Source organism: Macrosteles quadrilineatus, unplaced genomic scaffold (assembly GCF_028750875.1).
Source record: "Macrosteles quadrilineatus isolate MER2022 unplaced genomic scaffold, UCM_ALF_1.0 Scaffold_9__3_contigs__length_116548681, whole genome shotgun sequence".
NCBI lineage: Eukaryota > Metazoa > Arthropoda > Insecta > Hemiptera > Cicadellidae > Macrosteles > Macrosteles quadrilineatus.
The window spans coordinates 87897589-87920726 of NW_026542602.1; the positions used below are offsets into that span (position 1 = coordinate 87897589).

At 35.7% G+C, this 23138-nt stretch overlaps 1 protein-coding gene across 3 annotated transcripts; it reads left to right on the top strand.

Moving 5' to 3' along the window:
* The first annotated feature begins 9497 nt into the window (after nucleotides 1-9497).
* LOC129003019 (ubiquitin domain-containing protein UBFD1-like) lies at nucleotides 9498-20223 on the top strand. Of its 3 annotated transcripts, none has more exons than XM_054431214.1 (7): nucleotides 9498-9658; nucleotides 12207-12437; nucleotides 13225-13376; nucleotides 14684-14812; nucleotides 16379-16567; nucleotides 18698-18813; nucleotides 20030-20223. In XM_054431214.1, the coding sequence occupies exons 1-6, from the start codon at nucleotides 9646-9648 to the stop codon at nucleotides 18803-18805; spliced, it is 822 nt and encodes a 273-aa protein (XP_054287189.1). In that variant the 5' UTR covers nucleotides 9498-9645; the 3' UTR covers nucleotides 18806-18813; nucleotides 20030-20223. The 3 variants fall into 3 exon arrangements, with proteins under 3 accessions (XP_054287189.1, XP_054287190.1, XP_054287191.1); XM_054431215.1 differs by having other exon boundaries at nucleotides 12210-12437; XM_054431216.1 differs by lacking the exon at nucleotides 9498-9658 and adding an exon at nucleotides 9723-9822.
* Nucleotides 20224-23138: the final 2915 nt, after the last annotated feature.

Genomic DNA, 23138 nt, shown 5'->3' on the forward strand with positions numbered 1-23138 from the left:
AATACATTTGCCAAATTTGATCAAAATATAACACTAAACAAACAAACTGCAACAGTCAATTTATTCCTCATAAAAATAACGTGTGTAATTAAAATTGCTGTTTTTTTCTCTCCGTAATTATCAATACAAACGCCGAAGTATTCTACAAAAATGTTTTTTGGGCTCTACCAATTGCTCTTAAAAAGAAATTGCAAATTGTTATGTTTTTCAATGGGAACTCTAATGTTTAACCCCAGAAAACACTTTTCCCTTAGTCCGATAATGCTGGTTCGTGAAATTGTTTTTAGACACAGTAAAAGAAAATTATCATATTATTTTTATAGGTATAAACCGTAATAAAAAAAAATAAAGAACTTGAAAAAACAAGCCCAGTATTAAGGTCTCCTGCATTTCATACAACGCAGAATGCAAGCAGTATCTAAATTGCCTATACGACAATGCTACGGCTCGCCACTGTGAAAATATGTGTAGAAAACATGGATGTAACTGAAGACCACTCCAATAAATGGATATACAACTATTGTGAAGGAAACATATCCATCCCTGTTAGGATTGTGGTCAGTGTTTTTTCAATATGAATTTACATGACTACACTTAGTGCGATTAACCCTCTCTTATTAACCAGTTAAAAATGTCTAGTTAATGTCTTATGCACAAACTTATTAACGATTCATAAATGCTTTAAACATTCAATGTTGATTCATTGAAACATTTTATGTTTATCAGCTTTTTTATTAGGTTGTGTTTATTTTCTATTAATTTTACATATCAGTCCAAAGAGACAAAAATTATTGATTTTGAAGATATAAAATGGAAGAAAATTTTTTCTGGTAATACTTGGCCTTGGCCTTTTTTGGTGGCCTGCTGATTGAAATCGTAAAATTCGATCGTGACTAAAAATATTTATTTAGTAATATCTTACAAAACTGACTTTAATTGTATGTTTCACCATATATGTTTTAATACAATCTCTGAAAGGTATTCAATCAATGTATTTTTCATTTATGCAAGCAACAAAATAATACAGCTAAAATGGCGTTTTCAGATAAAAAATAAACAAATAATAATAAACAAATCAAAGGCAAAATTTACAAAACAATACAGTTAAACTGATTTATCATTTTAAATTTTCACAGCAAAGAGTTATAGAGAGTTTGCTCTGGTAAATTATATCTTCGTCAATCAGAGGCCCCAAGATAAGTTATTGATACAATTGCATAATTTTATAATGGGATTCTTCAAGAGCATCTATAGCGTAATGAACTAGTTATTGTTGTATATTATAAGTATATTAAGTCAGCGGTTAATAGTTACCGATCATACGTAAATTTAAATGTCATGGTCAAGTGGTATGTACCAATTATTTAAAATCGAATGAAAAACTAAACGATTTGAACAAATTTCGTTCCTTCCGTTAAGAAGCCAAAGTTTTTTCTCCAATCCGAGTTTTAGAGTTGGTACTGCCATTGACTATATACCATAAAGAATGGTATATAATCGATGGTACTGCTATATCTGGGAATTAGAGCCGACCCATCTAGGAGTGTTCTTAAAGAGGTTCATCGTAATATTACTAATTTTGTTCAAAGTTTTAGCCCCAAATTTGCTATACGCCCAACCCAAGACCAGTCTCTGTTTGATTGTACTTGTGTTTCTACCACTTATCATTTCAAACGCTTGTTGTAAAGTTAACTCCACTTGACCTTCCAGGAAACATCAAACTACATCGATGCTAACGTCATAATACGAAGTCTGTTCCTTACGAAGAAGAGCTGTATGTTACATACGTCTTCCATGAATTTAAGCCTTTGTCTTGTTCTGATAAACGTATCCCTTACGTTGCCCAGATCGTATTGGGAGAGAATTGATATTTTCTCAGCTAGGGACCCTATACAATATATTCCAGGAGTTGATGTATGCACAGCAAATTATATGTATTCCTGTAGTGTAGCACATTAAAGGGGTACTTCAGGATGTGTATGCATTATCAGTCTAAACCATACCAGCTGTGTATCTAGCATGTAGGGGATATGACTCCATATTTTATATCAACACAGTTTATGTTGAAATATAATTGGGGAAGAGATGATTTAGGAGTTGCACAAGCTTACTTACTTTAATTGTACGATCCCCTTGCATACACTTGATTGCTTTCGGAAAGGTTCACAAACTCAATGTTCTTCTAAGATGAACCTTATAAAATTCAAAATTATTGTTTTAACTTAAATTTATGGAGATTTTTCATCAAAGCTATCTGCCCAATTAATTGTAAGTTTTTCCGATTTGTGGGATAAAAAAGTCGAATGAACATGTTTATAAAAACCATGGTCTGAAAATATTGTTGTAATCAAGTAAAATGTGAGTAAAACTGTATTAAATAAATTAAGCTATTTTTACGACATCATATTCTAAGTTTACTGTACTAGGACTGCTAAAAGCTAAATGAAATTTCTTGGAGATCATCAACAAACATGTTAACAAAGAATTAAATAGGAACTGAATTAGGCCTACGTGGAAGCATACTACGAAGGCTTAACAATCTTGATATTTTCTAGATGTTTCTTATAAGTGCAAAGGTATTAGGACACAATCAACCAGAATCTTAATTATTTTGTAAGAAAAATTCATTAAGTAGCCGACCATGACGATGGAGCCAAATTAACACAAGTACACCCCACTACCATTTGTACCCTTACCATTTGTATTGGTTGGAATGACTAGTTACATTCACAGCCGAAGCTAAAAGTCTATATGGCTGTGGCCGAAACGAAATACAAAAGCTGAACCGCATTCACATTAATAATATACCTTCCACTCCAACTGAAATCTTATAGCTTTCGACAGCATTGAGATCTTTTGCTGTAGAAAGTTGTACATGATATTTATTATTTCATTGTCAGAAGCCCCACTCCATAAGAAACCTTTAAAGCTTTTCACAGCTCAAGATCTTTGCTGTAGAAAGTTGTACATGATAAACCTGACATTTCTTCGTCAGAAGCTCCACTCCAGCTGATTTCCGAGATGTTCCCTAGCGAGTTGCAGGGCTGCAGACATTCCAAGCCAAGATCGCTAAGGTGGTCTCGGCGGTGCTGTCCGGGAGAAAGTATAGCGGCTTTTTGCCCTTCACATTCGCGATGTCTGCCAAATTGAGGGCGCCGGGTCTGGGGCTCGTTTGTGGGTTACGTAAAATGTTTTAGCACTGGTAATAAATGTTAAAGAAGTTTATATGTTCGTGCTCGTTTTGCTCAGTTTAAATTTATTTTTATGATTCCATTCTCCAATTCTAGGGGTACAAAACCACAGATTTTATACACAGCGTTACTATTGATAGTTTAACTGGAAAATTCACCCTTAAAGATAGATGTCCAATATAGAGAAACTTTAAAAACTTAAGTTATTTCTCAAATGTAATAGTTTTAAGCTAGCTTTCAATTTTTGCTCTCAGTTTCAATGTGAAACTGAACAAAATCTGACACTATTCCATCTATAAATTTATTGAGATGAGAGTGATCTGATTTTAAGTGAAGGGACGAGGGCGAAGATTTAACGAAATAGCTTGTGTAGGTTTCCTGACAATGACCAGCGGTTTCTTTGGCTCGACTATATGGTCATGGAAGTCCGATGATCAAGGATAGCAAGGACAATAATCAACCTCCAACGTTTCTCAGGATTTAATCGTGAACTTCTGATTACCAGGTAACTTAGGCAATATAACCACTCAGCTACCCAGCTACAAGCTGTCCGGCTCACTTTAGAATACGGTTCCTGAAGCGTTTAAGTCCTTGAAAATCCAATGTTTTAACTTCTTGAACATCCATCTCTCCCTCGAGTCACTGATGTCACTCCCTGAAGAGTTTCCCTGCAGGAGTCCTCTCGAAGTGTCCCAAGCCCCAATCAACCGACCATTGAGACTTTAACGACCTCTTGCGTTTACGGCGAAGACGCGTGTCTCGGGTCCCCGCTGGAGCTTCTTAGTCCCGATTTACGATTTTGGGGAGAAGGGGTGCCCGCGCGTGCCACCTGCCCGCCAAAAAATTATCCTTCCAATTCAAACGACCCTAGCAGCAGATGGGTGATCTACAAAGGCGCAAGAGAAGAAAAGAAGTCTTTCTTATGTTGATGGCCTAGGGAGACCCACCTGCCTATACCTTCCGTTGCCGCGCATGCGCAAGACTACGTTTTGAATCAAATCTGATTCGTTACCGGTGCAGAAACCGCTGTTCTGTTTTGCCAGGTGTTTATGCGCCAGACCGGCAAAAAGTGTTGACGCATTTGAGTTTTATTGAAGACGATGTTCAAGGGAAGTTACTGGAAAGCATTCAGCTAATAATATGTTCCCAATTAGTAAATATTATTGTGGTTTTACAACACTATTTTTTCACACGGTTTGTTGTGGTGTTTATTTACACCAGTGGCAAGTTTTTTTTTTTAAAGGAAATGGTCCAAACCCAGGTCTTGTAACTACTAAACATAGGGGTCTTTTTAAAGTCATTAATTGACAGTCCAACGACAAATTGTATATGGGTTTGTTAACGGACTTACTTGGAATCAAACCAGCAACATTAAGATTTGAAGGCGAGCACTAAAACTACTCGGCTACCCAGACACTACCTGTTGTTCTGGGGAGTGACATGATGCTGGACATCAAATGACGACAGCAAAGTCGGCTGAATTGACAATTTAATATTCGTCTCTCTAAAGCAAAACTAGCTGATTTATGTAAATACAGCTTAATGTAGTTATTTTTAACTTCAAAAATTGAATCAATTGAAGTCAAGAATATCAAAATGTACATTTTCGCTACACTACTGTGAAATAACCTGTTTTCGTTACATGTTTATCACCAAAAATGCATTATCACATTGTTTACTATGGCTAAAGCTACTATGCTAAAGTAATTGTTTACTGTCTTTTTTTGCTTTTGTCGACGTAAAAAAACAAAGATTTGTTACGATGGAAAAGCCCCAATAGCTACAAGCGACAATACTAACCAGCTAAAATAAAAATATTTTATGCAACTGACCTTAAAAATCGTATATAGTATTTTATCATCGCTACGCCTCTTGGATGTTCAAAGTTTTGAGGGGAGATTTTCAAAAGTATGGAAGCATGAGAAAATTCACAAAGTTTACCTTTGCGTTGACATTTTAATGTAAACACGATGTTATTATTGTTAATTTCTGTTTATTTTGTTAACACTTCTGTGAATAATATACTCATTGAACCAGAATAATAAAATGCTGTAAAAAAATGTAAACAATCAGAACTGTCATATGTTTATTTCACAATTTCAGACAGCTGATACAAACAAATTAAATATAATATTTTACCTAACCCGCCATGTTAAACTTCCCTATCCTAAGCGTGATGTATACAACTTCCTTACTACTCGAGTGATGTAAAGTATCAAAAAACTCACTCGGTGATGTAATGAAACCCATTTAAATAACATTGAGTGGATAACTTAAAAAATATAACTCTATGGAGCCAACGACGTTTAACGCTAGAAATCAGCTGTGTGCTTGAATTTTATTGTTATTGTTATGTTTTGGAGAATTTTCCTAACCTAGCTTTTGTTTGTAAATGAACCTTACTGTTATAAGATGAGTGAAATGGGTAATGAAAAATATTGTTCGTAACCTCCTGTATATTGTCGGGTCAGGTAAAATCTTGTACGTTACACGTTACGCAAGAGCGTGTTTACATCACTTAGGTAAATTATGCAACTCGCTTCGCTCGTTGCACAACTTTCACCTGCGTGATGTAAAAACGCTCTTACTACACTTGTAATGTAAATAGCTATTACACAACTATGTAGTAGGTTTATTTAGTCTGAAATCTTTTCATAGATTATTTATTCTAAAACAATGTCATTGATTATGGAAATTAAAAAGATTCTATAACCTTTGCTGTGTCTACCCATAGGCTCTGCATTCGATTTATTAAAGTGCCTAAGCTAAAAGAATAATGTTATTGATATATTTTTATGTAAACAGTAGGACAATTACAATGTAGGTTGTACTTATTTGTACAAAATTTGTAGCTTTTTGTTTATAAATTCGAGCTACTTAGCGAGTGTTGGGATTAGGCGGTACAGTACATCTTCCCCTATCCGTCGTGAAGCACGGGTACAGCAGCTAGTATAATATAGACAGCTATGTGCATTTTACTACTGACAAATCTATTTTACTATTGAGTCAAATAGATGTTATTCTTGAGATTTTTACGCAGTTTGAAATTAGAAAAAAAATTATGGTGATTTATGGTTGACGAAAAAAATAGAGTCATTTTGCTTGTCATTATAAAACATTCAGTTGCAAAAGGTGAGTGTCTCGACTCCGTCGCCTAGGCCTATCCTGTCCACCAGAAGAGTCCTAGGGCAAGCACAATAGCCGGCTGTCCAACCTCACAGTCCGACCAACGGGCCTGGGTCTCTGCCCAGGAGGTGCCAGTCCATCAGCTGGTCCACCTAGGTGCGTCCTCTCTGGGGCTCACTACACCTCCCTGTGCGGGGGACGGTCCTTTACTCGTCCATGCCTCGCACCCAGCCTGCCCTCGACACTGCGGTCGCTGACTCTACTTCTGGAGACTGGGAATCGACCCCGGGGACAGAGACAATCCAAACACCTGGCCTCCAAGTAGCTGGATTACAGAACTACGCCACGAGTTCCGGCCGGCAGTGGAGGAGATTCCCGGATTGTTGAAGCGCAGTCAGTTGTAAGACTTGTTGCTAGAGCGCAGCAGCTGTCGGCGAATCTATTGGGATTTATGAGACACTGACTGAGTTCATTTCTTTGCCGCTAGATCGTAGCCGTACCGTATGAGCTAACGTATTATTATTTTATCCTTAATTTATCTCTTGAACATTTTATTCACAATAATTATAAAAGATACGGTGTTTACCTTTTAACCATTATGGGTTTTAAGGAAGTAATACTAATAAGTACAGTATTCAAGGAATAGATAACAAAGGAATAACAGTTTTAGTTGCCTATACAAATATAAGTTACTGAGTGAGATTTTTTCAAATATTGAGTGATTTATTTTCATGACGAGGGGGGATTGTTTTTTAAAAATTGTATTAATTTAGTAGCATTTCGATATATTGTATATTGTAAACAATGCATGAAACGTATAAGATAATCTAAACTACAGTATTTAAAGTATTTATTAGTATTGTGGATAAATTAGCAAAATTTTACACTTTAAAAATTTTTGTATTTTGATAAAGATGAGAAATGTGCACTAACTATGAATTTTTTACCATGACAAAATATTCTAGGCTATTAGGTTGCACCAATTGCTATTATAAGTTGTATGGGGGATTTTTTTAGTCAACCGATTGTATACATGTTTTTCAGCCGTCCGATAGTAAATACATTTTTACGGGGTAATAATAAGAATGTCAATGTCTAATTTGTTAAAAATGGAATATGTTTTAAATATGAGAAAATAATGATCCTCAATTTTGAGTTTTGATGTATAATTATGTTTATTTATTTATTTTACACGGTTACACTATTTTTACGAGCAAATACAAGAAGGCCTAATTTACAATAACACTACTCACTACATTACTAATGCAATGAAATAATAATACAAAATTGTACTTGAATAAAGTTTTGTAATCATGCTATACAAGGAAATAAATGCAAACAAAAACTAACTGACAATAATAACAGGCAATGCAAACAATAACAAACAGGCAATAATAACAGGTTATAAGTAAAAATAGTAAAAAAGTTTAAAATAGTATGATGAAGTTAAAGTATGGTTGGAAATGAAAGTAACGTACTTCGGCATTAATAATGTGTTATAATTAATCAATTATATCTTGGATAATAACTATAACTTTTATAAACTTTAAATCTAAAAAAAAACCTTATATTCCTAGCTGTACTCAAAAGCGTGATCTACACTCTACAGTGTCGACGCATCAAGCTAGTTCCAGCTTCGCCGCTAGATCGTAGCAGAAGTAAGAGCAGCTATCTTTGAAGCAGTGTGTATTAATTTAATAATTATTTTAACGTTGTTATACTTTAATTAGGAAAATATTTTGTAGTATTAATTTAAAACCAACTATACGTAACCAGTAAAACGATTGTAAAATTGTTTGAACAATTTATCACGCATTTTACCAAAATCACAGGGATTAGTTCTCGGTTGTATTTTTGCACATAGTTCCAACTACAACCCGAATTCGTCCTCGGTTACTTATGATTCTTCTCAGTCATATGGGGAATGATGAATGGGGTATTCACTCACTGATGAGTGAAGCCTGAGCCCTTGATATGTTACGACTATATCAGGCCAAACCCTTCTGACCTCTTGTTATGACCAAGGAGAAAGAATCATGGATGGATAATAATCAGATTTTACTATCATCATACAGTAAACAAGGTACGTCAGGTACGTGCTTTGTTTCAATTTTTTCACTAATCATACTGCCAAAATTTTGAAGGCATAACACATAAAGTCACACCACACTCTTAATCAGAGATTGATAGGCCTACTAGGTAAATTATCTGAGCACAGTATTATAGTAAGGTTTATAGAGCCAGAGCCATAGATAAAAGTGACAAAACATTCTTGTGTTGGTTACTGAGTCTATGATAGTGTTAGCATAGATTAAACATACTCCCCTAGGGAGTATGTTTAATCTATGGTGTTAGATAGAGCTATGTGATATATAAACAATATCACTTCACTTCATGGGCTTTGGCTTTGGATAGAACAGGATATTGTACCAAATGTATTCATGATAGAACGAGGATGTCTCGAACCGGCACGACGAATAAATATAATTTCATTTCATTTCACTATGAGTAAAAGTATGCTTTTTGTTTTGGCCATTGGTCGTGTAGAAACACTTCTTGAAAGTTCATAACTTATCTTGTTAATCGTTATTTGTTAAAAATACAACCCTAACAAACCCCGAATAATTTTCCGGAGGGCTCATGCCATAATAAATGTAATAAAAGGAGTATGTTTTATCTATGGTAATAGTAAAGTATGTTAATAGTACCAAGCCATTTTTAGTTGGATTGTTATGTAATGGTTTTGCCAGTGGAATAAAATAAATAAATAAACAAATAAAATAAATATACTGTAGTGTATAACATTATAATGAATCTGTTACATGATAATGTTCAAATATTAAAAAAATCCACTGACATTGACTTTGGATACTTGGATTTGGAAATAGTGTACACCGTATCTTGAATATAGTTATTGAGTTGAGACACGTTGAAATATGTTTAATCTAAATTTTCGGTACCATAGATTAAATAATCAATGATATTACCATATGTTACCTTAGATTAAAATGTGCCTCGCGTAATGTGAAATATTGAATATAGTGGCATTCGTATTTTCCTATTTTATGTTAATTATATTTTAATATAGTAATCATTTAACATTGTAGTGACGATCGTGCGATTTACAAACATCTGTGTTTACTTATCAATGGTATCAAGGTGGCAGTGAAAACTAGAATTTTTGTTTAATGACTCGGTTGTTATTGTTCAACAAAATCCTGATTATTCATCATTTTCGTGAATTCTACGTGATTATTTTAGACTTTTGAGTATATATATATTTAAACTAAATAGTATTCAGATTGAAATTATAATCAGTTACAGAAATATGGAAAATCCAGGTATATCTTTTTACAGATAATACCCACCCAGTGCCTTTTTAGGTTAGAAATATCATCTGTTGAGAGCTGTGTCATCTTGACTGGATCTTTTACTTTCAAGTTTAATATATTTTACAAAAATAGTAACTATTGAACTCAGTACCAGTTTATCATCCCACCTAAGGGTACTTTAAGTTTGTTTTATTTTAAGTAACCAAAACATGCAAATACTTGCTACTGTAAGCCTAATTCAATGTAGGCTAGGCCTACATAGGCTTGGCCTAACTTAGGCATATTAATCCAAAAGTCATAAGTTAGGTCTGTTCAAGTGGACCTATTGGGTACAGTTTCTTAACTGGGCTACGCTAATATAATTTGAAACTATCGAATTGAAAATATTGATTAATAATCAATATTTTTAAATATATCTATTAGGCTATAAAATAAAACTATCATAACCTAGCCTAACCTAACCAACCAAACTTGCTGATGGTGAAAAAATTGCATGAAGGTTTACTAATTGAATCGATAGTTTCAATCGATATTAGCGTAGCCCAGTTAAGAAACTGCACCCGACCTATAAAAAAAAAACCCTGTAGGTTAGACCATTTATGATCATGTTGGGGGTTTGCTTGGTTGAAATTTTGTTTGATCATCCGGACAAAAGACTTTTTAAATTCTGTTAGGCCTATGGCCTCAGCACTTTTCTAGACACTGACAACAGTTCATTTGCTGCCGCTACTTAAAACTGGTCAAACATTAAGTTTACTGTGAATGTACGTATTTTAAGTTATTAGTTTTCTACAAAATGTTAAAATAGCCTAGCCTATATAACTTATCTTAATTTAACTTTAACTTAAGTTAAACAAAACAATTTAGGTAGGCCTATGGGTTTAGGCCCCTTTCCTTAAAAGTGTTTTGTAGGTAGGCCTAACTTACTCACTTTAACTTAACCTAACGTCTTTTTTCTTTAAATGCCTTTGGCGTAGACAAGGATAACAAAATTTATCAAACTAAGTTTATCCATTTTGTAGGAGAACCAATGGAAAAATTATAAGGCCACAAAAATACAGTTTGGCCAAAGTTTCTATGAGCGCGACCAGATCTGGTCGGGTATAGGCAAGGGGGTTGGCGGGGGTACTTTTGTGAAAACATTTGTGTCTTGCTACTCACTCACCCATACCCCCAGCACTGCCAATAACAAGTAGCCTATGTTTTAGTTCAACTAGTAGCGACCCGTCCGTGCGCACAGTTGTTTTGGCCGACCTGTACCTAGCCTATAAGTTTAGGCTAGCTTAGGCCTACTCCCCAAAGAAGAATGTATTATACTTTCTGCAACGGACTTGGGATAGTCAAAAAATGTTCTGAGGGCTTTCACGGTCCAAGTTCCATATAAATGACCCGCTCGTGTGATAATTTTAATGAATATTTGGAAATAAATAAGTTTTCAAACGCTCGTGTCCATTTAAATATGCCTAAGCTAAGTTACTAATTAGGCTACATTGAAACACTTAAGTAAGTAATTAGGTTATTCTATGCATTCTTACTCACGATCGATAAACCTAATACATTGACCTCACAGCTTTTGTTTATGTAATGCATAACTTAACGTTTTGAAGGCTAGCGTTAATGTTTGCAGTTCGTAGAATTTTTCAGCAGAAAATAAAGCTGCACTTAGACTTTCTACAGAAATATTCTCTGCAAAAACTATTTTATTAACTTGTTATGTAGCATTTTCTGCAGAAACTGATGCGATACAGATTAAGTGTAAGAAAATACCATGCAGCCCTAACTTTACCTGCAAAAATAAGTAATTTTTCATTCAAACAAAACTTGGTGCAGGCTACGCTTTCTGCAGCCCTAGACATCTCTTTCTGACAATGTTGCCTGTAGTTCTGCTTTGGGGCCTGTGAGAGAGGTAGGCCTACTGTTTCAAGATAGCCTAGCTACGGTATGACTGGCTGGGTAGCTGAGTGGTTATAGTGCTCGCTTCAGTCAGTACCTACGTCAAAAAGTCAGTAGCTTTTTGATGGTTCGAACTGGACCCAGCTGTTCCTGATCATTGGGCTAATAAATGATCCTGACTAATGAAACCGCTGATCTTAGTAACAAAGCTACACAGGTCATCACACACCATTCTACACTCATCCTTCACACATATTTGGGTTAAAATACGCACCTAGGTGGCGTCCCCATCTCAATGATTGATAATTGAATTGATAAGTTAATTGATGTAACTGCGGAGAAAATATGGATGTTAAAGTACCCATGGATACACGTGTGTAGATTTTTTGTTAGGCTATACAATTTCCTGTATTGGGTTCAGTCAACATACAAGTTTAACTTAGTAAGTTACTGTAAACTCCTGGCTTGAAATAATTGACACAATTTTGATTAACTTTGGCCAGCCTTTTAAAGCTATACCAAAGTATGAAGCTATGAAAAATTTTGCCTTTTTAGCCCTACAGGTAGGCTATTATACAATTAGTCTACTCGGACATACAAAATGTTATTAACTAAATAAGCTATGCTATATTTAAAGAAACTGTATATTATTCTCATATTTTAGCAGGTGATGCTGGTGATGCCAAGGACGAAGTGAATAATAAACCAAACTGTGAATATGTGATAAAAAACAATGCTAAAGAGACTGCTATTGAACCAATCAAGATGGAACCTAACCTGCCTGCCGCAGAAATAATAGACTTTACTGTGATTTATAATAAGAATAAACATGATGTACAGTTCCCGCTCGACGACAATGTAGGTCAACTTAAAAAACACCTAGAAGATGTTATTGGTGAGCAGTTTTTATTAACATATTCAGATTGTCTTAAATCTCTTCATCTGTAAGTAACCTAGATTCTTAGTTACCTAAGCCTAAATATTACAGGTTTTTAGTCCATAATCTAAGTACATCACTTGCTCAAGGCCAGTCGGCAATGGCCTCAGTCAAGGCCACACTAAAAAAAAACTGGCTGTAATGCTCGTCAAGCATGACATCACGATAGAAGACGGCAATGACGTAGGTAATGTGAAGAAAAGATGAAACAAGCAGCTGATCACAAACGTCAAACATTACATCATTGCCGTCTTCTATCGTGACGTCATGCTTGACGAGCATTACGGCCTGTTTTTTTTAGTGTGGCCTTGCCTCAGTCTGTATTTTAAGTTATATGATCTAGGTAACATGCCTTTCCACGGGGCTTGTGAAAACCTGGCTATATGTTAAAGCTGTAGCTTAGGCCTAATATTAACTCTAATTAACTAATATTAACATTGACTAACCAATAAGGTAAATTATACAAATCAATCTTTATCTTTATCAATCTTTATTGTTAATTGATTAATTTAATTACAGTAGACTTGAAAATCCATTTAATTGTATTAAAATCCAACTTTGAACAAATGTAACTATTATCTTTCAAATCCAAACTTAGGGATTTATATATAGCATTAGCAAGCATTCGAGACTGTCTGTAGGACACGCTGACGATTGTTTACTTCTACTCTACGTCTACTTAACAATCGTCATACTTCTTGAAATAGAAGAGTGTATTTAGTAATTTAATCATCAACGGTTTCAGGTGTTCCCCATTCATTGCAAAAGGTAATGATCAAAGGACTCGCCAAAGATGAGAGAACATTGAGAGAGTTGGGAGTGACAAAGGGTATGAAGGTGATGGTGGTGGGGTCAAAACTCAACGATGTCATAGCAGTATCCACACATAGCTCACAGGTTTGTGGCAAATGAATACTTAGTCTCTTTGTTTTAAGATGGGAACCAGGCAGGAAAATTAGTTTTATAAGGCTTTTTTGTAACAGTAATTTGAAAAATTACTACGTCATAACCTGGTGTGATGAAGTAAATGCAATCAGATGGATTTAAAAAGACGTGACAAAGTTCTGATGTATCTGCCGATTTGTAAAATCTTAGCATATTTGCACTTCTGGAACCCCAATCTCCCAGAAGAGTTCCTAAAAATTTTAGTGGATTTTGGGTGTCCCAGGAACTCTACAGAATTTTATACCTAATATAAACCAATTGTTTTATTGTAATTACACCTTTTTTACATTTTTACCAGGGAAGTAAAAAGTTGTCTCAATACAAGATATTCATATTGTGATCTAAGTTATGTAAAGTCTTGCGTTCAAAGTTTGAGCATGAAAAGTGAGGCTAGAGGTATCTGGGTGTTCTGTTGTCGGTTATTTAATGTTATTGTTAACTGTGAGAGAGGGCTCTGGGGCCTCCTCCGAAAAGAATTTTATGCCCACAAAGGTGATCAATGTGTCCTATTAGGAAGGTAATTAGTTCTAATTTAGGATTTGTTGTTATTATGAGGATTTTGGGTGGGCAATTCCCTCCTCTGTTTCTCAGCCACTGGGACCAACTAACCAACATATTTTCATTTTGTTTAACCTACTGTAGGCCTAAAAGTAAATTTCATTATACTTGATTGTGTTGTGATATGGGTAAACGTCACAAAATTTTACACTTTACATATCTCTGACAACTATTTGGTAAGTTTTCTAAAAACCCAGATTTTTTATACAAAATCTGTAAGCCTAGACACACTCGTAACAAGTCCAAACAAATCAATTTATCTAGGCCCATTGTTCTTTCAGTTTACTTTTTGTTAGACAGGGACCATAGCAACGTCCTGTAATCCAGGTACTTGGAGGTCACGAATCGTGAATATTAATATAGGCATGATCTGTGGATGCGGTATTCCCTGGTGTAGATTAACATCCGCACTAGTGAGTACCACGACTACCCGCAATTCTATCCTTATAATTAGACCAATTAATAAATTACTAGGCAAAAATTTAGTTTAAATTCCACTATAAACTGTAGGTCCCTTAGTTGCAATTGGCTGTATGGGCTACTAATTACCAGTCATGTCTAAGGAACATGTCAGACCGGCCTTAGTCAGCAACAAATCAAATCAAATCAAATAAATCGAATCAAATTAAAATGCCTGCCTCCATATGATCACCATTTCAATTAAACGGTATTGAAGTACCTATTAACAAATATTTTTTTAGGATGTTGCGGGAGATGATAATAGCAACACAACTACCACCAAAGAACCCTTCTGTAGGCAAAAGATGCACAGGAAAGTACTGGATAAGGGACTACCAGATGACGTCATGCCTGGAATCAAAGACACCAAAGTATGAATTCCAAAGTTTATTTAGATCTTAACTTTAGAAAATGAGTTTAGTGATGTAACAGTACCATTTTTGGTAAGTTATCGAATCTTGGCCAAAATCAATTCTCAGTTTTGAATACTATTCGGTTAGTGACATTATTAGATAGTTTCATTTTTCAAGGAAGTTAGCGTACAGTAAAGCTCCGCTAATCTGAAAATCCGCTTAATCTGAAACTGAAATCAGGATACAATAAGGACTAGATAAAAACTAGTAAAAATATTAATTAAATTCCAAGAAAATACAGTAGGCCTATGTTTCAAATTAAACAAAACAGAACAATGTTTTAGAACAAAACTACTTTTTTTGGCCACAGCGATGATGAGTGTTTCCACTAAGAATACTGTGCCTTTGTTTTGCGATCATACCCGTACAACCACAACTCATCACAAATTATAACTGTTTTATTTAAGAAGGTTTGGTTAGTTCTGAACGCATTCCAGCATGTCTTGGGCTGCCTAGTTTCAAGACACAATTCCTCTTGTTCATCAGTCAAGTTCTCTGGGACAAATTTTGCATCAGATCTGCACAGCCAAATCTTCCATTAAAATTGAATGAACTCAACCAATACTGATTCCACCTTCCATGGCTAGAACACGAACAGTAATACGTTGATCCTCCATCACTAAAACTCAAACTTGATCGATAACTTCATGTTTTTGACTTGTTGATAGTCTCCCAGAACAAGGTTCACTGTCCACCGAAGTTCGGCCATCTTTGAAATTGCTGTAACGGTACCAATCTTTTATCTTTGTTACACCCATAGCTTCTCCAACGGCTTGCTGAATTTTAAGAATCTTTTAAGCTTGGGTATCACCCAGTTGTTGTCCAAATTTAATGCAGTATCACTGTAGTAGGTACCCGTTCCATGATTCTGCTTAGCACAATAATGCCAAACACTACTTAGGTACACAGTTTCACGGTTGGTGGGTGACAAAGAACTTTTTCTTATTTTTCGGGAGAGGAGGTAAAAATGCTTTTACGCACACAGGTAGTCAGCCTGTAGTGTGAGACTCCTGATCTTATCAGACTAATCACTAAAAAACCCCCCTACTCTGTTGGGCACAGTCCTGGGATTGTGTGTCAAATTACTTCAGGTCAGGTCAACGTTTGACCTAAGCCCTCAGGGCCGTTTCTGGCATTCTATTCCTTTATGACCTTTATAGACTGCATCCCGGTCAAGCTCGAGCTTCTTGGCGCGGAGAATACACTGGACGAAATGTGACATCCAGGTCCAATTGTCCTCACCCTCCGTCATCATCGGAATGACCTTGACCATCGACAACTATCCTACATGTTGTTAATGAACAGACCTCGTATTCAGTTGATAACAGGTGGCACTGGGTTTCCTCAAGGGAAATTACATAAAAAATTAGTTAATATTTATAGTAGTATATCTTAAAGGGTGTTAAAACTGGTTTGAAATTATAAAAATGAGTTATCACTTTAAATGTGTTTTTTGTGTGATGAAAGATGTATGTAATAATCCTTTAAGCAATCATGGTTTTTGAATTAGTATACTTTTCCCAGGAAGCTCTTCCCCCATTTCCTCTGGTCGGTATGCTCAATAAAAGTGGAGGCAAGGTTCGACTCACGTTCAAGTTGGAGATGGACCAGGTGTGGATTGGAACCAAGGAGCGGACGGATAAGATACCCATGAACTCCATCAAGAGTATTGTCAGTGAGCCGATCGAAGGCTTCGAACAGTATCACGTCATGGTGAGTAAACTGGTAAATTACTTTGACCATATCAATTGTGTAGCCTGTTTCATGAGCCTAACAATGTGGGATTTATTTGATATATGTACAGCAGAGGTTATTTTTTAGGTAGAATGGATCTCCAATTTGGGATTCGGTTTTAGTAAACAAATCTTGTTAAGAAAGAATCACAACAGTTTATAGCCCCTGGACTCCTTTTATGGCAAAATAGCATTTTTGTAATCTCTCTGTAAGTATAATGTTCCTGACTTGTTTTGCTGCAACAGCAATGTTGTCAAAACATCAAAATAAATTAATTACATACAGCAGACACAATACATGCAATTCAACAAAAAACAAACAAACAATTTCATCATACCAAACAATATTTTTCAATACTTTTCATTGAAATGGCGACCATACGAAGCTAGGTATTTTAAGCCAAGTATGAATGGTGGATGAGTGTAGGATGAGTGACGTGATCTTGTAGTCTTGTTAGTGACTAAAGCCGGCCGACATATTCCTTAGGCACAGCTGTTAATTAATAGCCCATACAGCTAATGGCAACTAAGGGATCTACAATTTGTAGTGGAATCTGAACCACATTTTTGCCTTGGTATTAACGAATTGGTCTAATTACCAAGATAGTACTGCGGATAGTTGTAGTACTCACTGGTGCAGAGGTTAAGCCACACCAGGGAGTATCACATCCACAGTGCATGCCCATAAATATCCACTTTTCGTGACCTCCTAGTAGCTGGATTATAGGACGACGCCACTGTCCCTTCAGACTCGGTGTTGGTAGCAGTGTAGTAGGAGGGATCATATATTGTGAAGAGGAAGTATTTGGCAATGTTGTTTGAGTAGGCTAGAAGTGTTAAACAATAACTTGTTGTGCTGAAGGCAGTGGTTTTAAATAGGTTCAGGTTGTGTACTTGATCAGGGGGTCAGTTTTGTATGTAGTTGTTAATGTGGTGTACTGGAGGAAATGGTCCTGGTGGACTCACGTGTAGTTTGTTTTTATGAATTCCAAATTGTATTTGTGATTTATATACTTATGAGTAGGTTTCCTATTTACCTATTGCCTCTGATCAACTGACAAGGCTACCAGATTTTTTTATTTCCTGTGTTTTCTTCAACATTGAGGGAAGAGGAGGAGACTTCATAAAACTCAATGGCAACCAGGGAAACTCTGTTGGGGGCAAGTGCTTCAAAGAAGAAGAGGACTTCCAAGCTGCAGCACACTGAATCAAATGAGATATCAGTGGTGAAAGCAGAGCAACATCATAGTCAACCAACATATATCGATTCATTACCATGGCTGTCAAAGAACGCTGCTGGGTGGACTACAGACTGCAGACACTGTAGTGGAAGACATCGCAGAAGACATGGATATGGTCAAGCATCTGAAGACTGACAGTTCTCCAAGGAGGCTTTGTTAACCCAACTGCTGAGGAAGGCAGGGAACAGTCAGCACTTTCCGTTTCCCTCCTAAGTCTTATTATGAATTTGTTTTGTCAAAAAGTTAAATATTTCTATCTTTTTTGTTAGCTAAGCTTTTTTTGTTTCTTTATCTTATCTTGATGTATCTATGCCCCAAAGCAGAACGTTTTAAACTTTTTGCAACAGACTCCGAAAAATCCAAAAATGGTCTGTGAGCACGGACCAAGTTGTGTGTAAATGAACCGCCTGTAGGGTACCTCCAGTTAGCCCGCAGGTACCCTACCGTTACAGTAGACTGGAATTATTTGACAATGCTGGGCCTAATTTGAAAAAAAAGTCAAAAGCATCTTGTTTATGCAAATTTTGATTTACAGACAGAAGCAAAGAAGCCTCCTTGTCAAGAAATACTTTTTATTTGTTCACACATTAAACTACTAATCAGAAAATTGACACTAACCAAACTGATCCACTGGCCAAACTGGTCCAAGCTGTAATTGGATCATTGGGTTTTAGTAAGTTATCCATACTCAAGAACCAGCAGATCTCGATTGGTAACAAAGTTGCCATCACATTCATTCAACACTCATTTGTTGACTTAAACTTAACACTCTGCTGAGTCAGGGTCATACAAATCTCTAATCTCATCATCCTGTCTAGTAAACGTTAAGTCAATGACGCCACTCACATTAATGTCCATTGGTGTTCCAGGGTTTACAGATGGGCACCACCGAGGCCTCGCGCTACTGGGTCTACTGGGTGCCGGCTCAATATGTTGACTCCATCAAGGACGCTATCCTTGGCACTTGGATGCTTTAGACGAAATTGTAAGTATTTAACATATATTTAAAGTGGACAAATATTTAACACATTCGCTGCGGGCCACCAATGGCAAGCGTAGCCCCCGGTGTGGCGCAGCGTGGAGCGAATCTGTTTGGCTTTCAAATATTTCGGTCTGACAAATAGTAAATGACGTGCAGTTATATGCTGTGTTACGACAAGATTCAACATAGTTTGATCAAACACTCATAGATAGCAGCACTTGTATGGAACTAGCCAGTCCCGTTGTATTGCCAATTGGAGGGAGAAAGATGGGACAACAAGTTGATTTATAAGCTTGCTAGAAGGGCATTTTACAGGAAGATTTACTTCCAACCTACACCATAATAACGCTGAATTCCTAGCTAAATTCTTCCCGGTGTTCTGTTGCGCATAAATTGAATGGAACATGGCCGAAAGGAACTAGCACACTCCCCGGTGAGTGGCCCACAGCGAACGTCTTCAGTTGCCTTTTTTATAGCCTTAAGTACATTTGTGTAAGTTAAAGCATTGAAAATTGATGGAAGTAAATAAAAATATGTCTCATAACACTTGAAACATATAGCCTACATTACTTTCGCCTATTGAGTTTAATGATGATCAAAGTGTCTAATCGAAATAGATCACTACTTACCATCTTTTATATGTATTAACCGTCCTGTAAGTAAACATTTATGTTTCTAGTATTGTTACGACGTACTTTTATTTACTTTTAATCTACTTTTTTATTAACTCCTCAAAAATATCAAAAATAATAAATAATAATAAAGGTTTTGTAATCTCAATGATGCCGGGATTAAAAGATGCCAATCCCGGGATTTTTGGTTATAAAAAATTGACCGGAATTTGAGATCCCTAAGTGCAAAGTATAGAATATAGAGTGTGCTGCTAAATATGGATACGACAACTTTTTAACCAATTCAAACTAATAGGACAATAATTTATTCTAAGCTAGAGCATCTTTTATGGAACATAAACTATCTCAGTAACAAAAACTAAGAGAACATTAATTTTTTAGAATATATATAGGCCTACAGGGTGACAGTTAAGTCTTATGACGACTTTATTATAACTTTAAAACGAGAAGAGATATCACGACGAAATTTGGCCTGTCATTACTAGAAAGCTACTTTTCTGTGTACATGGTAATCGAATGTCACCTATGGAGGATGTTAACTGTTTTGATGATCAATGATTTTAAATTAATAATTTATTTATTTACAGGATTTATTCGAAGAGGAGAAAACTAGGAAGAGAATAAATTTGTTTGAATTATCTTGATATGGTGTAATTTAAAGAGATTTTGTCTTTCGTTTCACCTCTACAGTTGTTGGCTTTATTTTGAGTTTTATCTTTGTAAATTAAATAAGTTAGATTTTGTATTTATTACTTTATAAATAAAAATAATATAAAAGTGACTCTCACATAAAACCCTGTGTTCTTTGCAACCTCCTAATCTGTTTTCTGTTCTTAATTATCTTTTTGCTTTTCTCGATTGCTAAAGTAAGCTTACACTATTTCACCACACAAGGCAATCTTTCCATCGTCCTACTCAAATGTACAAAATTAGTGATGCAGGGCTTCACAGAAAGTGTAAAAACTATTTTGTTGTTATTAAATAGCCACTTTGGCAACCAGTTATTTAACCTCTTGAATTAATTGTTATTAAAAGTAAAATGTTATAATTCCGTGAAAAATAGTCTTGGAAACGCTAATACAGGTGTTTATTTTAAATCTGTCCATATCTGTTGTGTACAAAGGTAAGGCTCGCTTGTTTGTTCTCATTTTTCCCTAATTTGGCCTTGCCGAAATTGCCGTAATAAATCGTTTTGACCCACCCTGTAAATACTGATAAAGAAAATTATTTTTTTTTGCACCAGAATGATCGGAAAGATTAGACCTTTAAATAATTGATGTATCACATAAACCATGCAAGTTAGTGTTTTCGTTGGACAGTCATGACCTACCTTCTAGCGGCGCCGTACGTGTCCGATGCCTATCACGCGTTTTTCGTATTTTTGTTTTGGCCAATTTATGTTTTAATGTTTTTGTGTACGTGTATGTGTTATTTTTGTGAACTTTAAACCTTATGACGACCATTCCATGGATTAAATCAATGTACGTTTGAAGATCTGAAGATGTGTTTTTACAACATGAAACGGCCGTAGTCAATTAACTACAAACCAGGATCACTTGACGGATACAGGTAATTTAAACCTTTTATTGTAAAAATCAGTGATCCAGAGGCTATACCATAAAAATGTCATATTTAAATATTTACAGCTGTCTTAAATTAATTGATATATTAACATTCTTTCAAAATGTAAACACGGATAATTTGGAAGCCCCTGGGACGTAGCCCAAGGGAAATATGAAAATTAAATGATATAATATTGCATTGTCATGCATTTGTGAGCTATGTTTCAAATTTCAAGTCTCTAGCTCATCGGGAAGTATCGACATTTGCAAGAAAGCGAGTTAATAAAAACAAGCCCATGGGGCGTAGCCCAAGGGAAATATGAAAATTAAATGATATAATATTGCATTGTCATCCATTTGTGAGCTATGTTTCAAGTTTCAAGTCATCGGAAAGTTAGTATAAAATTACTTGCAAAATTTGTACCGGACAAGAAAGCGAGCTAATAAAAACGTTTTAAAATTTCTAAAAAAAAACACCTAACCCCCAAATTGGCCCTTTTGAGAAATTTTTCAATATTTAAAAGAATTTTATTGGATCCAAGGCGAAATTATGGAGGAATGAGAACGAACAAGTGTTAAAAAGCCTTACCTTTGTACAAACAGATAGTTCCTTAGATCTTGTGCGATCTGGAATGTAGAACGATGTGTATTCCTCCCAACAACTCAGGACAACTGATGTCCCATTTACAATCTTTATGAGAATCATAGTGTGTGACACTTTCCTTTGATCTTCCAAACTACATGGATTGAACTGAGTTCTGATGAGAACCACAGGAGCAGCAGCCTAGCGATATCCCATTTTGCAGCCAAGAATCCTGATGGCACGGACTTGAACTCTCTAGAGAAGAAATAAGTCCAGTCTGGTAGTTAGCTCAGACAGGAGAGTTGAATTTGAGGAAGGGACAAACCAGAACATCACAGCTGTCAGTGGGGGGTGTGGAGGGTTAAGTGTTGCAGGCTGTCATGTTTGATTTTTTTATTCGTTGTGTGTTACAATGTATATTTTTTCTGCGCCTTTGAGTTTATCAACAGTTGACCAACCAAAATGTTCAACATTGTTTTAAATTGGAGTGCACAAACCAAGAAAACAGTTGAGGGACAGTCATGCAACTGTTGCAACCGTTGTTTCCGGACTCAATTTGCCAGACAGCTCCACGACTCAAATGTCGCAGGACTGTCGCTCCAGGCTTGGTGTCCATCGAAAAAATTCTAGACGCTCACACATACGACTAGTGTCGTTCAGTCTCAGTTGGCTACTCATGGTACCCACAGTAACATAGTGTCACTTGTGTTGTGTAAAGTTAGTTTGGAAAAAAGTACATTTTTAAGTATGAGTTGAGGAAGTTGAATAATTAATTTATGATGTTGAAAAGAGGCCGACTTTATGTTTAAAGTCATTGAAAGACTATGCTGATATTAATTTGAAGAAGACGTTGTGGAAGGAGGTATCCTAGGCAGTTACTAAAGATTAGAACAATCTAATCCTCTTCTTTTTTTGCGCGCAAAATTTCAATATCAGAGAGTACATAACTATTGCTGTATCATTTAAATCCATACTGCAATGTCCAATTTTTGTCTTAAACAGTTGCCTGTGTGCACACTCCTGCGCAACTGTCCCTTGACTTCAGAGTCTCCGAGTAAGTTGCGCAACAGTCCCCATAAAAAAATTACAATTTGAAGAGTCCATTATGGATATAATGTTTCTGTAAACCACTTTAAAATGCCATATTTGGCAAAACTTATTATGTAGTAGATATAAATGAACTGCAAGAGAAGGTATGTAATAGTTAGGCCTTACAACACCTAACAACAAGCCAAAAACAACCACCAGTTAGTTAGTTAACTTTCCAGAAGTTGTATCACAGTTAGGTATCTCTGGGGTTTTTTGTGAGACCGTGTATATGAATGTTATGATGATTAAATTTGTTCCCAATATTTCACTGCGCCACGTCTTGTTCATGAGTTATTGTAGGTCTTGAATAAGTTGTTATATTCTGGTTGTTTATTAATCATTCTTTGAGTACAACTTGAGTACGCAGTTGCATTAGTCATAACATTTTCTATTGACTCATACTCTTGATAGTTTTTGATATAACTTATATTAAAGATGTTTAAGTTAGAAAAAATAAAATGC

Excerpts from the sequence above, each read along its gene's own strand:
- LOC129003019 (XM_054431214.1), top strand. Across the intron at positions 13,377-14,683 it reads TATCCACACATAGCTCACAG|GATGTTGCGGGAGATGATAA; the intron begins GTTTGTGGCAAA and ends ATATTTTTTTAG. Across the intron at positions 14,813-16,378 it reads CTGGAATCAAAGACACCAAA|GAAGCTCTTCCCCCATTTCC; the intron begins GTATGAATTCCA and ends TACTTTTCCCAG.